The sequence below is a fragment of the Amblyraja radiata genome, chromosome 9, assembly GCF_010909765.2.
Source record: "Amblyraja radiata isolate CabotCenter1 chromosome 9, sAmbRad1.1.pri, whole genome shotgun sequence".
Classification (NCBI taxonomy): Eukaryota; Metazoa; Chordata; class Chondrichthyes; order Rajiformes; family Rajidae; genus Amblyraja; species Amblyraja radiata.
In genome coordinates, this window is record NC_045964.1 from 11,006,617 (window position 1) to 11,023,667 (window position 17,051).

At 46.0% G+C, this 17,051-nt stretch overlaps 1 protein-coding gene across 1 annotated transcript in view; it reads right to left on the reverse strand.

Moving 5' to 3' along the window:
- rad51b (RAD51 paralog B) overlaps positions 1-17,051 on the reverse strand; it is a 529,843-nt gene that overhangs the window by 215,654 nt on the left and 297,138 nt on the right. The window contains exon 8 of the mRNA XM_033026658.1: positions 2,330-2,426. Coding sequence (XP_032882549.1) covers positions 2,330-2,426 — 97 coding nt within the window. The remainder of the gene's footprint in view (positions 1-2,329; positions 2,427-17,051) is intronic.

The window sequence follows — 17,051 nt, forward strand, 5'->3', positions numbered from 1 at the left end:
CTACCACAACCAGAGAGCAGTGCTGAACTACTATCTACCTCTTTGGTGACCCTCGGATGATCCTTGATTAGATTTTGCTGGCTTTACCTTGAACTAAACATTATTCTCTTATCATGTATTATCTATACATTGTAAATGTAGTGATTGTGATCATGTATTGTCATTCTGCTGACTGGTTAGCATGCAACAAAAGCTTTTCACTGTTACCTGACACGTGACAATAACCTAAATTGAACCCCCCACCACTATATTCAGTCTGAAGAAGGTTCCTGCCCGAATACACTGCCTATTCACGTTTTCAGAATATGCTGCCTGACCTGCCAAGTTACTCCAGCACTTTGTGTCTTTTTTGTAAACCAGTATCTGCAGTTGCTCGAGTCTGCTTGAACATCATTGCTGTGGTTTGACAACGTGCTACCTGAGGAGGAGCACAAACTGAGACAACACAAGTTGTTGATGCTGCTGCACCCGCTGAGTTTCCCCAGCAATTTTGTGTACCTACAAGTTTAATTTAGTTTAGTTTAGATTAGAGATACAGCGCGGAAACAGACCCTTCGGCCCACCAGGTCTGAACCGACCGGCGATCCCTGCACACTAACACACACTAGGGACAATATTTACACTTACACCGAGCCAATTAACCTTCAAACCTTTAGTCTTTAGAGTGGGAGGAAATTGAAGATTTCGGAGAAAACCCGCGCAGGTCACGGGGAGAACGTACAAACTTCGTAGTCAGGATCAAACCCAGGTCACTGGCGCTGTAAGGCAGTAGCTCTACCACTACGCCACCATGCCACCCAAACCGCAAATGAGTGTAAATTGTTTATTTTGCCTACTGAGCTCTATATTAGAAAATCATGAAGCAGATTCTATGATCTATAGCAGTGTTCACAACCCTCTTGAGAAATTTAAAAATGCCTTACAGCCAGTGACATTTTTCAAAATGTACTATCGTCACCGTAGTAATGGGATAAGGCAGGTGCTCGTACCAGGTTCAGAGTGTTATTACAAGGTCTTGTGCTCATCATGCAGAATGTTGTTTACTACAAAACTGGGCAAGTGGGCAGCTGAATGGTTAGAAACATAGAAACATAGAAAATAGGTGCAGTAGGCCATTCGGCCCTTCGAGCCTGCACCGCCATTCAATATGATCATGGCTGATCATGCAACTCAGTATCCTGTACCTGCCTTCTCTCCATACCCCCTGATCCCTTCAGCCACAAGTGCCTCTAACTCCCTCTTAAATATAGCCAATAAACTGGCCTCAACTACCTTCTGTGGCAGAGAATTCCAGAGATTCACCACTCTCTGTGTGAAAAATGTTTTTCTCATCTCGGTCCTAAAAGATTTCCCCCTTATCCTTACACTCCATGGCTGATGGAGTTTAATGCAGATAAGTGCGAGGTGTTGTATTTTGGAAAGTCAAACCCGGGCAGAACCTTCACGGTCAATGCCAAGGTCCTGGGAAGTGTGTAGAGCAGAGGGATCTTGGAGTTCCCTGAAAATGGAGTCAAAGGTAGATAGGGCTGTCAAGAAGACTTTTGGTACATTGGCCTTCATCAGTATCTTCTCAGCCAATAAAACTAAATAATAGTAATCTATTAATAAATCTACGGTAATCTATAAATAATATAACCTCTCCCTATAGCTCAGGTCCTCAAGTCCTGGCAACATCCACGTAAATGTTCCCTGCACTCTTTCCAATTTAACAACATCCTTCCTGTGATGGTAATAGATAATCTAGTCGAGATTACTTCTTCGTTCATGAGAATGTACAGCTCCCAGCTTGGGTGTCACACTTCCTAAATCTGCACAGGGCCTACACTTCAGATGTACATCATTGGCTATTAGGGGTTTTGAGAATCCTGACACCCTGATAAGACGCAAATTCATCGTGGCAGCACGCTGGCGCAGCGGTACAGTTGCTGCCTTACAGCAATTATAGCGCTAGAGACCTGGGTTCAATCCTGACTATGTGTGCTGTCTGTACAGAGATGTACGTTCTTCTCGTGACCACGTGGGTTTTCTCCGAGATCTTCGGTTTCCTCCCACATTCCAAAAACGTACAGGTTTGGAGGTTAATTGGCTTGGTATGAATGCAAATTGTCCCTAGTGTGTGTAGGATAGTGTTGATAGCGTTAGTGTGCCGGGATCGCTGGTCGGCATGGACTCGATGGGCTGAAGAGCCTGTTTCCACGCTGTATCTCTAAACTAAACTAAACATCCGTCTTTATTTTGACCCAAACCATATGAGTGGGAATGACCCTGACTCGTGAAGCAACTGAGTGAAAATCATGTAACCAAGCAGGACAAAGGAAGCTGCCATTACCTTCAGACTGGAGTAAATCAATCTCCGCAGAGCTTGGCTTAAAGCTGGCAGCTTGCCTTTGACCTATCCTCGTTGTAATTTGGTTCGTCAGAATGACCTGCAAAACAAAAACCAGTGTTATAACAGTGGTACGATACATTTTCTTTCATCCGCTCTGTCCTCCCACCCTATCAAGCCTGTGCGCCATTGATAGACACAAAAAGCTGGAGTAACTCAGCGGGTCAGACAGCATCTCGGGAGAAAAGGAATAGGCGACGTTTCGGGTCGAGACCCTTCTTCAGAGTGAAGAACGTCACCTATTCCTTTTTTCCAGAGAAACTATCTAACCAACTGTGTTACTCAAGCCTTTTGTGTCTATCTTCCGTTTAAACCAGCACTTGCAGTTCCTTCCTATGCTATTGTCTACTTTTCCCAAATGTAAGTATTACAAGTCATGCAAGAGCGTTCATGTGGACCAGGTGCTGCTTGTCTTGAGTGAGCAGGTAAAATGTTTCAGTTATTTACCTGACCACAACTTCTACTGTGGGATTTCAACTCGGTTTCCGGGGTATTTGTCCAGGCATCTGGCTGATTAGTCTGGTCATTACCTGCTGAGCTGTCGTAAGGTCATAAGGAATAGGAGTAGAATTAGGCCATTCGGCCCATCAAGTCTACTCCACCATTCAATCATGGCTGATCTATCTCTCTCTCCTAACCCCATTCTCCTGTCATCTCCCCATAACCTCTGACACCCGTACTAATCAACAATCTATCTATCTCTGCCTTAAATATATCCACTGACGTCCTCCACAGCCTTCTGTGGCAAAGAATTCTACAGATTCACCACCCTCTGACTACAGAAATTAACCTAATCTCCTTCCTAAAAGAACGTCCTTTGATGCAGAGGGTATGACCTCTAGTCCTAGACACTCCGACTAGCGGAAACATCCTCTCCACATCCACTCTATCCAAGCTTTTCACTATTTTGTACGTTTCATTGAGGCCCCCCCTAATTCTTCTAAATTCCAGCGAGGTCAGGCCCAGTGCCGACAAACGCTCATCATAGGTTAACCTAGTTATTCTTGGGATCATTCTTGTAAACCTCCTCTGGACCCTCTCCAGAGCTTGCACATCCCTCCTCAGATATGGTGCCCAAAATTGCTCACAATATTCCAAATGCGGCCTAACCAGCGCCTTATAGAGCCTCAGCATTACATGCCAATGGGATTGGTTGACCCATCTATGCCTCATGTGGTGTTAGGCCAAACACGGAACTGCAAATGGGCGCTCTCAAAGACCTACAGTGCTGGTGAGTTCCACAACCTCTGACCATGCCAGAAACAGACCCTTCTTTATTAGCCCACGACAATTACAATAAGTTAAGTTTGCATATAAAGCTTGCTCTACATAATTCTTTCAGGGCAGATACCATTGTTCAATATGAAGTAAAGTGTGCTCTGTCACCAGTTAGTTCATCCTTAAAAGCCCGAATAACAAACCCCCAAATGGTAGTTCCATTTCCCCCCACAAGAACGCACCCCCTTGACTGAGATGTGGGCAATTTCATCAGGAATGAATCTGAGAATGTCACATTTTATTTTGTATCAACTTATGTAGAAATCAATTGTTCAATGGTAGTTTATTGTCACATGTACCGAGGTACAGCAATTTTCTTTTTTGCATAGTTCTGTTATGTATTACGACATATAAGCACAATATTAGATTAAGTACAAGTGTATAGGAATAGTACACACCCTCTTTAGCCAGAGGGTGGTGAATCTGTGGAATTCATTGCCACAGAAGGCTGTGGAGGCCAAGTCAGTGGATATTTTTAAGGCAGAGATAGATAGATTCTTGATTAGCCCACGTGTCAGAGGTTATGGGGAGAAAGCCGGAAAATGGGGTTAGATCAGTTAGAAGGGCGGAATAGACCTGATGGGCCGAATGGTCTAATTCTGCTCTCATAACGTATAAACCTACGAGATAGCAGGGGGAGGGGAGCATGGTCGCAGGGAGATTTGATTACTAGTGCACTCACATTGCAAAACCTCTAATTGCTGATTGCAAGAGATTAAGAGAGTTGAAAACCTTTCTTTGCATGCAATCGAACAAATATCTGAGGCAGCGGCTCATCTGAACCACAGCACGTTGCTGGAAGGGCGATCACTCAAAGCCTGAATTTATCGTCAACTAAACAAGAGGAAAGGTAGAGGCAGTGTGGTTTTGTAAATGGGGCGCATGTGTGACCACAATACTTGCAGCCGAGAGCATGTAATCTCACCAGTGTGGTTCAGCTGTTTCCACATCACTGCTCAATGCGCTCGTCAAAAAACAGCAAACAAGATGCCTTTGCCCAAGTTTTGCTCTTTATTTTGAAACATTATATACTCCCTGCGGCAGCAACAAGGGGTAGTGTACATCATTAACACACCAAGGTGCCCGAGAACACTGAAGAGGAGAGTTACCAAACAAAACCTATCACCACAGCACGGGAGCTGAGAGGATGCACGAGCCTCAGACAAGGAAAGTTTTAAGATGCATCTTCAACGGAAGAGAAAAATATTGTGGTGGAGATATTTAGAAAGGAGAAGACAAGAGAGATAATTTCAATCGCAGACCAAATGCAATCAGGGATCATGAAGAGTCCAGAACTGGATACATATCAGGATGTATCAGAGGGTTGCAATGCAGAGGAGATTACAATGACACACAGATTAAAGTGAATGGGGTCTGAAAATTAGGATCAAAGTTTTAAAATGGAGGCATTCTTTAACCTCAATTAAAAGTAGGTCAGGCCACACAGGTGCCACGGGTGAACAAGACGTGGTTCAGATTAATATATAGATGGAAGAGTTTTATGAAGTACCACTGCTTTGTCCAACATTTCATCAAGAAGGTCCAGCAAAACCAGCAAGCAATCCCTGCAGCCACTATGCATTCTGAGGTCAACAAAGATGGAGAGACAGGCAGAGGGGGGAGAGACAGGCAGAGGGAGGGAGGAGAGACATGGCAAGAGGTAGGCCCCGGGCCAAAGGGTGGTAGATCGTGAGGGAAAGATGCGGGAGAGGTGAGAAGGGAGGCAAGGGAAGAGCAAAGAGAAACAGTGGAGGGGGCAGCGGGGAGGTGGAGAAGGAAGAGAGGCAGGGGAGAGGAGGGAGGCAGGGGAGAGGAGGGAGGCAGGGGAGAGGAGGGAGGCAGGGGAGAGGAGGGAGGCAGGGGAGAGGAGGGAGGCAGGGGAGAGGAGGGAGGCAGGGGAGAGGGGAGAGAGGCAGGGGAGAGGAGGGAGGCAGGGGAGAGGGGAGAGAAGCAGTGGAGGGGGAGAGGCAGGGGTAGTGGGAGAGAGGCAGGAGAGGGAAGAGAGGCAGGTGAGGGGGAGAGACAGGGGAGGGGGGAGAGAGGCAGGGGAGGAGGGGGAGAGACAGGGGAGGAGGGAGACAAGCAGGGGAGGGGGAGTGAAGCAGGCAGCAAGGGAGGTGAAAGAGAAGCAGGCAACAGAAAGGGGGGAAGAGGCAAGTGACAGGGAAAGACAAGTGTGGGTTTGACAGTCAGGCATGGAACGAGCCTGCAATGGGCTAAGTGGTTGGATGCCCCTTCTGATCTGGTGCTCGTTTCAGAGTGGCAGCTTACATTGCCTGAGTTTGTTGAAATCAGCTCCTATCTATGATCATTGGTTGAAATCTCTTCAAAGGTATTGGGCTATTACAGAGCCCGAGGCCTTTGCTGCTGGAGGCATGGGCTTGCTATGCACAACAACCTCCGCTGCACTTGAGATGACATTGCCCACACTTCACAAGTGACAGGAGCCACAAGGAACTGCAGATGTGGAACCTTGTACAAAGAACAAATAACTGGAGGAATTTGTGTGGGAAGGAACTGCGGATGCTGGTTTAAACACAAAAACCTGGAGTAACCCAACGGGTCAGACAGCATCTCTGGAGAAAAGGAATAGCTGATGTTTTGGGCTGAAGGGTCTGGACACGAAACGTCACCTATTCCTTTTCTCCAGAGATGCTATCTGACCTGCTGAGTTGCTCCAGCTTTTTTGTGTCTAACTGGAGGAACTCAGTGGGCCAGGCAGCATCAGTGGAGGGAATGGAGAGGCAACATTTCGGGTCGGGACCCTTCAGATGCTGCTGTTTTCTGCTTCACAAATATCTCACTGGGTGCAAAACAGTTTGCAGATGCCACGGTTATGAACTCTGCTGTTGAAATGCAGGTTCTTTCTCGACCTACTGTATTATCAAAAGACACCAACAACTCGACAGAGCTCGGGGGGTTTCTGTGGTTTTTTTTTGGTGCATTCAATTCTAAAAAGCTGATGAATTATCTGACAAAGCTTGTTTGGAAAAGGTAGGTGAGTGAAAGCAGACTTCGGGCTGGTTCCATTAGATAAGGTGGTTTCAGGCACTGCTTGTTTCCATTTATTTAATAGTCTGTCAATGAGAGATTTACTGGTGTCCAATCCCACACACTCACACAGCAAGAGTTTTGCTGAGTCACGCTGCTGATCCTTCATCCTTTCATGTCAGAATTTGCACAGTTCAGCTTCTGGCTGGTTGCTAATGAGCTTCACGTTCACAGACACCAAATGCTGGAGTAACTCAACAAGTCAGGCAGCATCTCTGGAGAGAAGAGCGGCACGGTGGCGCAGCGGTAGAGTTTGTGCCTTACAGCTCTTGCAGCGCCGGATACCCGTGTTCAATCCCGGCTACGGGTGCTGTCTGTACGGAGTTTGTACGTTCTCCCCGTGACCGGCGTGGATTTTCTCTGAGATCATCGGTTTCCTCCCACACTCCAAAGACGTACAGGTTTGTAGGTTGATTAGCTTGGTGTATGTGTAAAATTTTCCCTAGTGTGTGTAGGGTAGTGTCTGTGTGCGGCGATCGCTAGTCGGCGTGTACTCGGTGGGCCGAAGGGCCTGTTTCCGCGCTGTATCTCTAAACTAACCTAATGGAAGAATGGGCGGCGTATCGGGTCGAGACCCTTCTTCAGTCTCCATTCCTTCTCTCCAGAGATACTGCCTGGCTCGCTGAGTTACTCCAGCATTTTGGTGTCTATTTTCGGTGCAAACTAGCATCTGTAGTTCCTTCCTACATAGCTTCACGTTCATGTCTCAGTGCTACTTTGGGGCATCTCTTCGGTAAGTGGCAGCCATTTATTCCCTGCACACCTCGTGTGTGTCGCCAAGTGAGCTACCAACATCACGCGTAAGTAAGTAAGTAAGTAAGTAAGTTTATTGGCCAAGTATTCACATACAAGGAATTTGCCTTGGTGCTCCGCCCACAAGTAACAACATGACATACAGTGACAGTTACGAATGACTCAGAAAACACTAAACATTAATAGTAATAAAACATTAATGATAAAACACCATTGATCAAGCATGTGAACCAACAAAATTAAAGGGAGGCTACAGATTTTTGGCTGTTGAGTAGAGCAACTACTTGTGGATAAAAACTGTTTTTATGTCTGGCTGTGGCAGCTTTGACAATCCGGAGTCGCCTTCCAGAGGGAAGGGATTCAAAGCGTTTGTGGCCAGGGTGAGAGGCATAAATGGGGAACAGTTCAGTCCTGTCCAGTATTGAACAGCTAAATCCATACTAAATCCATATAGACCATCAAGCACACATTTACCCAAATTCTATGGCAATTTTAGTTAGTTTAGTTTAGAGATTGAGCACGGAAACAGGCCCATCGGCCCGTCGAGTCCGCACCGACTAATGAACCCCGCACATTAACACTGCCCTACACCCACTAGGGACCATTTATAGTTATACCAAGTCAATGAATCTACAAACCTATACGTCTTTGGAGTGTGTGAGGAAACTGAAGATCTCGGAGAAAGCCCACGCAGTCATGGGGAGAACGTACAAACTCCGTACAGACAGCAACTGTCGTTAGGATCGAACCTGGGTCTCCGGCGCTGCAAGCGCTGTAAGGCAGCAACTCTACCGCTGCGCCCATCGTGCCGCCCATGTGATGCCATTTCAATTTCCCACATTCCCATCTACATTCCCCACTCACCTACACACCAAGGGTGATTTTCAGTGCCCAGTTACCCTATAAGCCGGGACATCTTTAGGATGTTTGTGGAAACTGGAGCGCATGGGGGAAACCCATACGGTCACAGGGAGAATGTGTAAACTCCACACAGATATGGCACCAGAGGTTGGAATTGAACCCAGGTTACTAGTGTTGTGAGGCAGCAGCTCTAGTAGCTGTACCCACATGCCAACCAGTGAATGTGTGGGATTCATTCCTTCCTGGTGCTACATGGCTTCAGTGTCAGCTCCTGCATGCAGGAAGAATGCAAACGGTAAAAGGGAGCATTACACTCCCAGCTGGTCCGATGTAGTCATGACTGCTCAGTATCTCCTCCTTCATGCCCTATCCGGCATCATATAACACACCAGCCCCCCTCCCATATCCAAGAATCTAGTCATCTGCGCCTCGTACATACTCATTGATCATGTATCCGGTGGGGGCCGGTTCTCTGGACACTTTCAAGAGAGAGCTAGATAGAGCTCTTAAAGATAGCAGAGTCAGGATATATGGGGAGAAGGCAGGAATGGGGCACTGATTGGGGATGATCAGCCATGATCACATTGAATGGCGGTGCTGGCTCGAAGGGCTGAATGGCCTACTCCTGTGCCTATTGCCTATTGTCTATTCACAGCTCTGGAGGTCACCGAGTTCCAACACACCCGACTAGAAATTTCTCCTCATCTTTTTCCTAAATTGCTGAAGATTGATTTTGACACTGGGGACCATGCGAGAGTGCAGCATTTCAGGCTGCTTCCTAACAAATCCATCTGAGAATTTGATGCCAACCTCAGCTGCAACAATGATAGTGATGGAGTTAACGCCAAGCAAGTGGCCGAGTTCCACTTTGGATTCAAGTTGTAAATTAGATAAATGGGAGGGCAAGAGCGCAGGGGTGGTTGGAGAAGGCAGGAAGTCATGAGATTAAAGAGTCATAGAGTGATACAGTGTGGAAACAGGCCCTTCTGCCCAACATGCCCACACCGGCCAACATGTCCCAGTTACACTAGTCCCACCTGCCCACGTTTGGTCTATAATCCTCCATACATAGAAACATAGAAACATAGAAAATAGGTGCAGGAGTAGGCCATACGGCCCTTCGAGCCTGCACCGCCATTCAATATAATCATGGCTGATCATCCAACTCAGTATCCCATCCCTGCCTTCTCTCCATACCCCCTGATCCCTTTAGCCACAAGGGCCACATCTAACTCCCTCTTAAATATAGCCAATGAACTGGCCTCAACTACCTTCTGTGGCAGAGAATTCCACAGATACACCACTCTCTGTGTAAAAAATGATTTTCTCATCTCTGTCCTAAAAGACTTCCCTCTTATCCTTAAACTGTGACCCGTAGTTCTGGACTTCCCCAACATCGGGAATAATCTTCCTGCATCTAGCCTGTCCAACCCCTTAAGAATTTTGTAAGTTTCGATACGATCCCCCCTCAAAATTCTAAATTCTAGCGTGAACAAGCCGAGTCTATCCAGTCTTTCTTCATATGAAAGTCCTGCCATCCCAGGAATCAGTCTGGTGAACCTTCTCTGTACAAGAATGTCTTTCCTCAGATTAGGAGACCAAAACTGTACGCAATACCTGTCCTATCCATGTAGATTATTTAAGATAAATATATATGGCTGTTTTAAATGTCAACATTATGCTACTGTCACAGACAGGAAGGGAGACAGAGAACTGGAGGATTGAGGCATTGCTGAGAAAACCGAGTCTGGTCATCAGCAGTGATTGCAATCTGTGATGTCTCTGCCTACAGTGAAGGAGCCTCATTCAACTATGTTTACTGCTTCTGGTCAAAGACATTCATAAGTTCTAGGTGCAGAATAAGGCCATTCGGCCCAGCAAGTCAACTCCGCCGTTCAATCATGACTGATCTATTTCTCCCTCTCAACACCATTCTCCTGCCTTCTCCCCATAACCCCTGACACCTTTGCTAACCAAGAATCTGTCAACCTCCGCCTCAAAAATATCCATTGACGGTTGCGCTCATGAAACTGTGTAAAGCACTGGTGGTTTGGAAGACTTTCAGGACCAAGTGTAACCCATTCGTGAGCGGTGGGCAAGAGCCTCGAGTCTAGACAACTGACGTACAAGTGGCATTGGTGATGCAATCAACACCCAAGCACTAAAGTCATCAGGACATAAGGTCATAAGTTATAGGAGCAGGCACCACCCTCTGACTAAAGAAATTCCTCATCTCCTTCTTAAAGGAAGGTCCTTTAACTCCGAGGCTATGACCTCTAGTCCTAGACTCTCCCACTAGTGGAAACACCACTCTATCCAGGCCTTTCACTATTCGGTAGGTTTCTATGAAGTCCCCCGTCATCCTTCTAAACTCCAGCGAGTACAGGTGCAGTGCCGTCAAACGCTCATCATATGTTCATAAGTCACCACAGGCAAAAAACAGAAACAGTTCCATCCGCTGTAAACCAGCCAGCATGCAGCATGAACTGTCCCATGCACATGTTGTCCCAGGACTCAATGATCTACACAGGTTCCAGGTGTGCCTCGCCCAGATTACAGTACTCCCCCCATTTCATCTTCGAGTGTAACTGTGATATTCAATCGTTGCGAGTCGTGCCTTGGGCTGCCTGGGCCCAAAGCTGTGGAATTCCCTCCCTAAATCACCCCACCTCTCATTCTTCTCCAAAGAGCTGGAGCAACGCAGCGGGTCAGACAGCATCTCTGGAGAACAAAAATAGTTGAGGTTTCGGGTCGAGACCCTTCTTCAATCTCATTCTTCTTCTGTTGTTCCTTAAACCACCCTCTCTGACAGAACTTTTTAAAAATAAGTAAATAATTGCCATTGCACTGCTTAAAGTGAATCCCCACCAAAAGTATACGATCAATCCTCTGATGGCAAGTTGGTTTCATTTGGGATGTGTTGCCTGAAGGCGTGGAGAATGCAGATTCAACAGTAACTTTCAGTAAGTTATTGGATCAATAATTAAGAGAAAACAATTACAGGGCTAGCAGCTGCAAATCGAAATGAGTTGAACTGAATTGTTTAAAAAAGGGAACATAAACATACTACACACCTCCAAATGGTCCACGGGAGATTTAAGAGCTCATTTGTAGGCACTAGTAGGCATTTGTAAAAACACTAGTGGAGTGATAGTAAGGGATATCAATTAGCCTGGGAGACAATAATCGTAAAAGATATAGATTCCGTAAAATGCTTAAATTTAATCCACGAGAAATTGTTTTACCCTACAAAAACGGTAGTAGGGCAATTATTGATTTAGCTGCAGAGAAAGATGCTGGGAGGGTGAAACAAGGAGCAGTGAGAGAGGATTTTTGGAGAGTGACCATAATTTAGGTAGATTTAGCATGGTTATGGAAAAGGACAAGGAAAATTGAAGGAAAGGTTCTTAATTGGGATAAGACTCATTTTAGTAGATTGAGAAATGATTTAACAAAAGTGGAGTGGAAAGAGTTACTTGAAGGTAAAATTTATATTAATATTGGTTTATTATTGGCATGTGTAACAAGATACACTGAAAACCTTTCATTGTTATCCAGTCAAATCAGACGATACATGAGTAAAATCACGCCATGCACAAGTACAACAGGTAGTATGTCAACACAAAATGCTGGAGTAACTCAGCTGGACAGGCAGCATCTCTGGGGAGAAGGAATGGGTGACGTTTCGGGTCGAGGCCCTTCTTCAGGCTGAAGGTCTGAAGACTAGTCTTGACCCGAAATATCACCCATTCCTTCTCCCCAGAGATGCTGCCTGTCCCGCTGAGTTACTCCAGCTTTTAGTGTCTATCTTCGGTTTAAACCAGCATCTGCAGTTCCTTCCTACACAGATAGTATGTAAATATAAATACCAGAGTACAGAATATAGCGTTGCACACTAGTGTTAGGGTTACAGGGAAAGGGAAGATTAACAATAGTGCAGGGGCGCAGTGAGAATGATTAAGAGATCGGGACTACACCTTTGGCTTGTGAGAGGACAGTCTGAAAAGTATTCTGAGGGGACAGAAATATGCGACTTTGTGTAACTTACAAAACAGCTCTGGGTCAGATGAAACTACTTCTTGTACATTATGGCACTCTGACACTGCCGTTTAGTTGTGTTATCGCCTTCAGTAAAGGATTTTCTGTAAAAAAAACTCGACCTCTTTGCTTATGCAGGTTAACAACATAACGGAACCTACAAGCATAAACCTTCTTTCAAAATGGCACCCATCAATTAAACATTTGTTATGAAAGTCACGTCCATCTGACTTGATTAAAGTTACGAAGGACAAAGCAAGAAGCGCTAATGAGGGCAGTGTATATGAAATAGTCAGCATTGATTACAGAAAGGTTTTTGACATGTCCAGCCGGTTCTAAACACTATTACCACTGAACTCCACAGGGGAGTAGTCGATCCTTTGGTATTATATATCCTTATATATTATAAATTAATGATTCATGATTGAATGCAGAGGTCATGATCATAAAGTTCTTCTGGCCCTTCGGCACACCAAGTGCATGCTAACCATTTATCACCCATTGATCACATTGTATTCTCCCCAAACTCCCATCAGCTCCCCCCAGATTGCACCACTCCCCCTACACACTATGGACAATTAATAGAAACATAGAAACATAGAAAATAGGTGCAGGAGTAGCCATTCGGCCCTTCAAGCCTACACCGCCATTCAATATGATCATGGTTGATCATCCAACTCAGTATCCTGTACATGCCTTCTCTCCATACCCCCTGATCCCTTTTGCCACAAGGGCCACATCTACCTCCCTCTTAAATATAGCCATTGAACTGGCCTCAACTACCTTCTGTAGCAGAGAATTCCACAGATTCACCACTCTCTGTGTGGACGTTTTTTTTCTCATCTCGGTCCTAAAAGACTTTCTCCTTATCCTTAAACTGTGACCCCTTGTTCTGGACTTCCCCAACATCGGGAACAATCTTCCTGCATCTAGCCTGTCCAACCCCTTAAGAATTTTGTAAGTTTCTATATGATCCCCCCTCAATAGCAGACGATTAATCCACCAAGCCGCACATCTTTGGAATGAGGGAAGAAACACGCGTGGTTACAGAGGGACCGTGCAACACGAACACCACCGGTGGTCCGAATTGAACTGGGTCACTGCGGGTGTGTGGCAGCACCTCAACCTGCCGTGTCTCTACGCTGCCCCATTCTTTAGATTTCGTGTCATTGAGAGATACAGTGTGGAAACAGGCCCTTCGGCCCACCGAGTCCGCACCGACCAGTGATTCCCGCAAACTTACACTATGCTACACACACTAGGAACAATTTTAGATTCGTACCAAACCAATTAACCTACAAACCCGCATGTCTTTGGAGTGTGTGAGAAAACCGCCGATCATGGAGAACACCAACAAACTCCATACAGACAAGCACCCGTTGTCAGGATCGAATCCCGGGTCTCTGCCGCTGTAAGATGGTAGCTCTGTGATAAATGTGGTGGAGAAGGACTGAGTGGGTCGCTCTCTCAAAGAGCCTGCAAAGGCACATAGAGATGACCAGCACAACGATCTTAAAGCGTGTTTGCTATTTATTCTGGGAAAACAAATAGTTTTTATGCCTGGCAACAGCTGCAAGTATATTAAAGAACTCCACATACCACCCATAAACAAACAAATCTCCTCACCCTACAGGAAGCTGCGTTTTACAGTACATATGTTTACCATCAGGGATTTTTATATCACAGTAAAATACATCAAACTTGACAATAGCTCGATCCAGTTGGTATAGCTCCGTCTTGTACCTTCCCAACACAACTCAATGTTAATGAATAAAATCCCTGCCTAATTCAACATAAACAACTTTTGATTATACAAGCTGCGGTCATCCAGCCCAAACCTCACGTTCAATAACTTCAGATTTTAAGCAGGCTTTCAAAAAAGAATGCACGCTCTTTGGTTTTATAAATAATGGCAGCAATTACTGAAGCACTGAAGTTACATTAATCCCTTTGTAAATCACTGGCTAAGCCCCGGCTGAATTACTGTGGCCATTTCTGGCTATCGCACGCTCGGCCGTGCAGAGAAGTGAATGAAGGACCCCAACACTTGGGCGGCAGAGTGATGCAACGAGTAGAGCCGCAGCCTCACGGCGGCAGAGACCCGGGTTCGATCCTGACCTCGGCTGCAGTCTGTGTGGAGTTTGCATGTGTGACCGCGTGGGTTTCCCTCAGATGCCCCGGTTTCCACCCACATCCCAAAGATGTGTGGGTTTGCGGGTAAACTGGTCTTTGTAAAAAAAAATTGCCGTTACTGTGTAGGGGGTGGATGCAAAAGTGGAATAACTTGAAACTAGTGTGAACGGGTGATCGATGGTTTGTGTGCACTTTGTAGGCCAAAGGGGTTGTTTCCATGCTGTATCTCTAAAACAAACTGAACTAGAGACTTGGAGTGTTATTGTTCAACCGGAATTGGTCTGGCGAGATTTAGTATAGGTGTTCAAATTGATCGTACGTTTAAAGGAGGAGCAAGGAGAAGCGTTCATCAGTGTAGGAAGGAACTGCAGATGCTGGTTTACACCGAAGATAGACACAAAATGCTGGAGTAACTCAGCGGGTCAGGCAGCTTTTCTGGAGAGAAGGAGAAGGTGATGTTTGGGTTTGAGACCCTTCTTCAGATTGAGAGTTAGGAGAGAGTGAAACCGGAGGTAGGAAAAGGTACAGAGGAATCACAGAGCAGGGAGCAGTGAGAGAGGGTGTTGCAGAGCACCCGTCTGAGAGAGGAGGAGAACTTCTTCAACGTACCTTGAGGAATACTTTGCAATGGAGCAGACAAAGTGTTTAGCAGTTTCATTTGGATCAATGCCTACAGTTCACAGAGTGAGGTTGGCAAAAGAGAGGAAGAAGAAATCTGGTGTGCATTAAAGGGTGGAGGATGCCAATTCAATGGAACTTAATCTTATGCTTATAAAGAAACAGAGAAAAGGTGTACGGTGGTGCAGCGGTATAGTTGCTGCCTTACAGCGCCAGGGACCCGGGTTCGATCCTGACTACGGGTGCTGTCTGTATGGAGTTTGTACGTTCTCCCCGTGATCTGCGTGGATTTTCTCTGGGTGCTCCGGTTCCCTCCCACACTCCAAAGACGTGCAGGTTTGTAGGTTAATGGGCTTCGGTACAGATTGTAAATTGGCCCTAATGTCGAGAATAGTGTTAATGTGCGGGGGCGCAGACTAGGTGGCTCCAAAGGGCCTGTTTCCTCGCTGAATCTCTAAAGTAAACTAAACTAAAAGACCATTCAGCCCATCAGTCCCGTGCTGGTTCCTGGGGAGCGATCACATTGATACTTTCTGGTATCCCAGCAACTGATTTATCTCACACACTTTGCCATCAATTGCCCTTTAAGTCTTTTTATCTTACATTAACTTACAAAAAGGGTAAATTTACAGCAGCTAACTAACTTAAGGGGCTGTCCCACTGTATGAGCGAGTCAAGAGTTCTCCCGAGTTTCCCCTGATTCGAACTCGTAGAATTACGGTAATAGCCGCTCGTAGGTACTCGGGGCTCTCGTGGACATTTTTCAACATGTTGAAAAATCTTCACGAGTCTTCACGAGCTTACCGCGTTTCCCGAGTACCTGCCGTTAGCGTTACGAGCTGCTAAGAGACGTCCCGAGCTCCGACGTACCCGCTACGTACATTCTACGTGCTTACCATGAGTTTGATTTTATTTTAAGCTCGGGAGAGCTCTTGAATTACCTCGTACAGTGGGACAGGCCCTTTACCAGTACATCTTGAGATATGGGAGGGAATTCACGCAGTCACATCAAGAACATGTTAAATTGTACACTGACAACAACCAAAGTCAAGATTGAAACCAGGTCCCTACAGTTCTGAGGCTCGAGTCAAGTCAAGGTTCTTGTAACATGCATAAGCAAGGTGAGGTGCAGGTACAGTGAAAATCTTGCTCGCAGCAGTATCACAGACCAACACACAAAAACACAAATTGTAAGATAAATGATACGTCAGTGAACAGAACAAAAACTGCATAAACAAGACATCAGTGCAAAACTGCTATTAGAAGTCCCATGGTGGTGCACGAGGAGGTCTCTAGTGTTGCGTTGCTGAGCCTGAAAGTTGCAGGAAAGTTGCTGCTCCTGAACCTGGTGGTGCGGGACTTCAGGCTTGCCCGACGATAGGAGCGAGAAGAGGGCATGGTGAGGATGGTGGGGGTCCTTGATGATACATGCTACCTTGTTGAGGCAGCACCTCATGTAGATGTTGTTGATGGTGAGGGCTACTGTGCCCGTGATGGATCAGGCCGCAGCACAAACGGGGAATTGAAAGGAACATTTTAAAGGGCTTTGCAAAAGAGCAAGGGATCAGAACTAAGTGAATAACTCAGCCAGCTGAGGTGCAAAGGTCAACGCTTTCATTTTGCTTGGCCACAAAGCCCAACGCTTAATGCTCATTGCCCTTGCAAAGATGGAGGTAAGGAGTTGCAGGGGAATGATACAGTGACGACAATATGGTCCAAGCCTCCTGCGTACCGTTGGAGCCCTTGAGAAAAGTGGACTATATTCCAACAACAGCGTCATAGTGAGATACCCCCTAGAAAGAGCACTCACAGCCCATCGAATCTGTACTGCCCATGAATCACTCATTTTACATCAATCCCACTCAGAATAGTGAAAGGCTCGGATAGAGTGGGTGTGGAGAGGATGTTTCCACTAGTGGGCGAGTCTAGGACT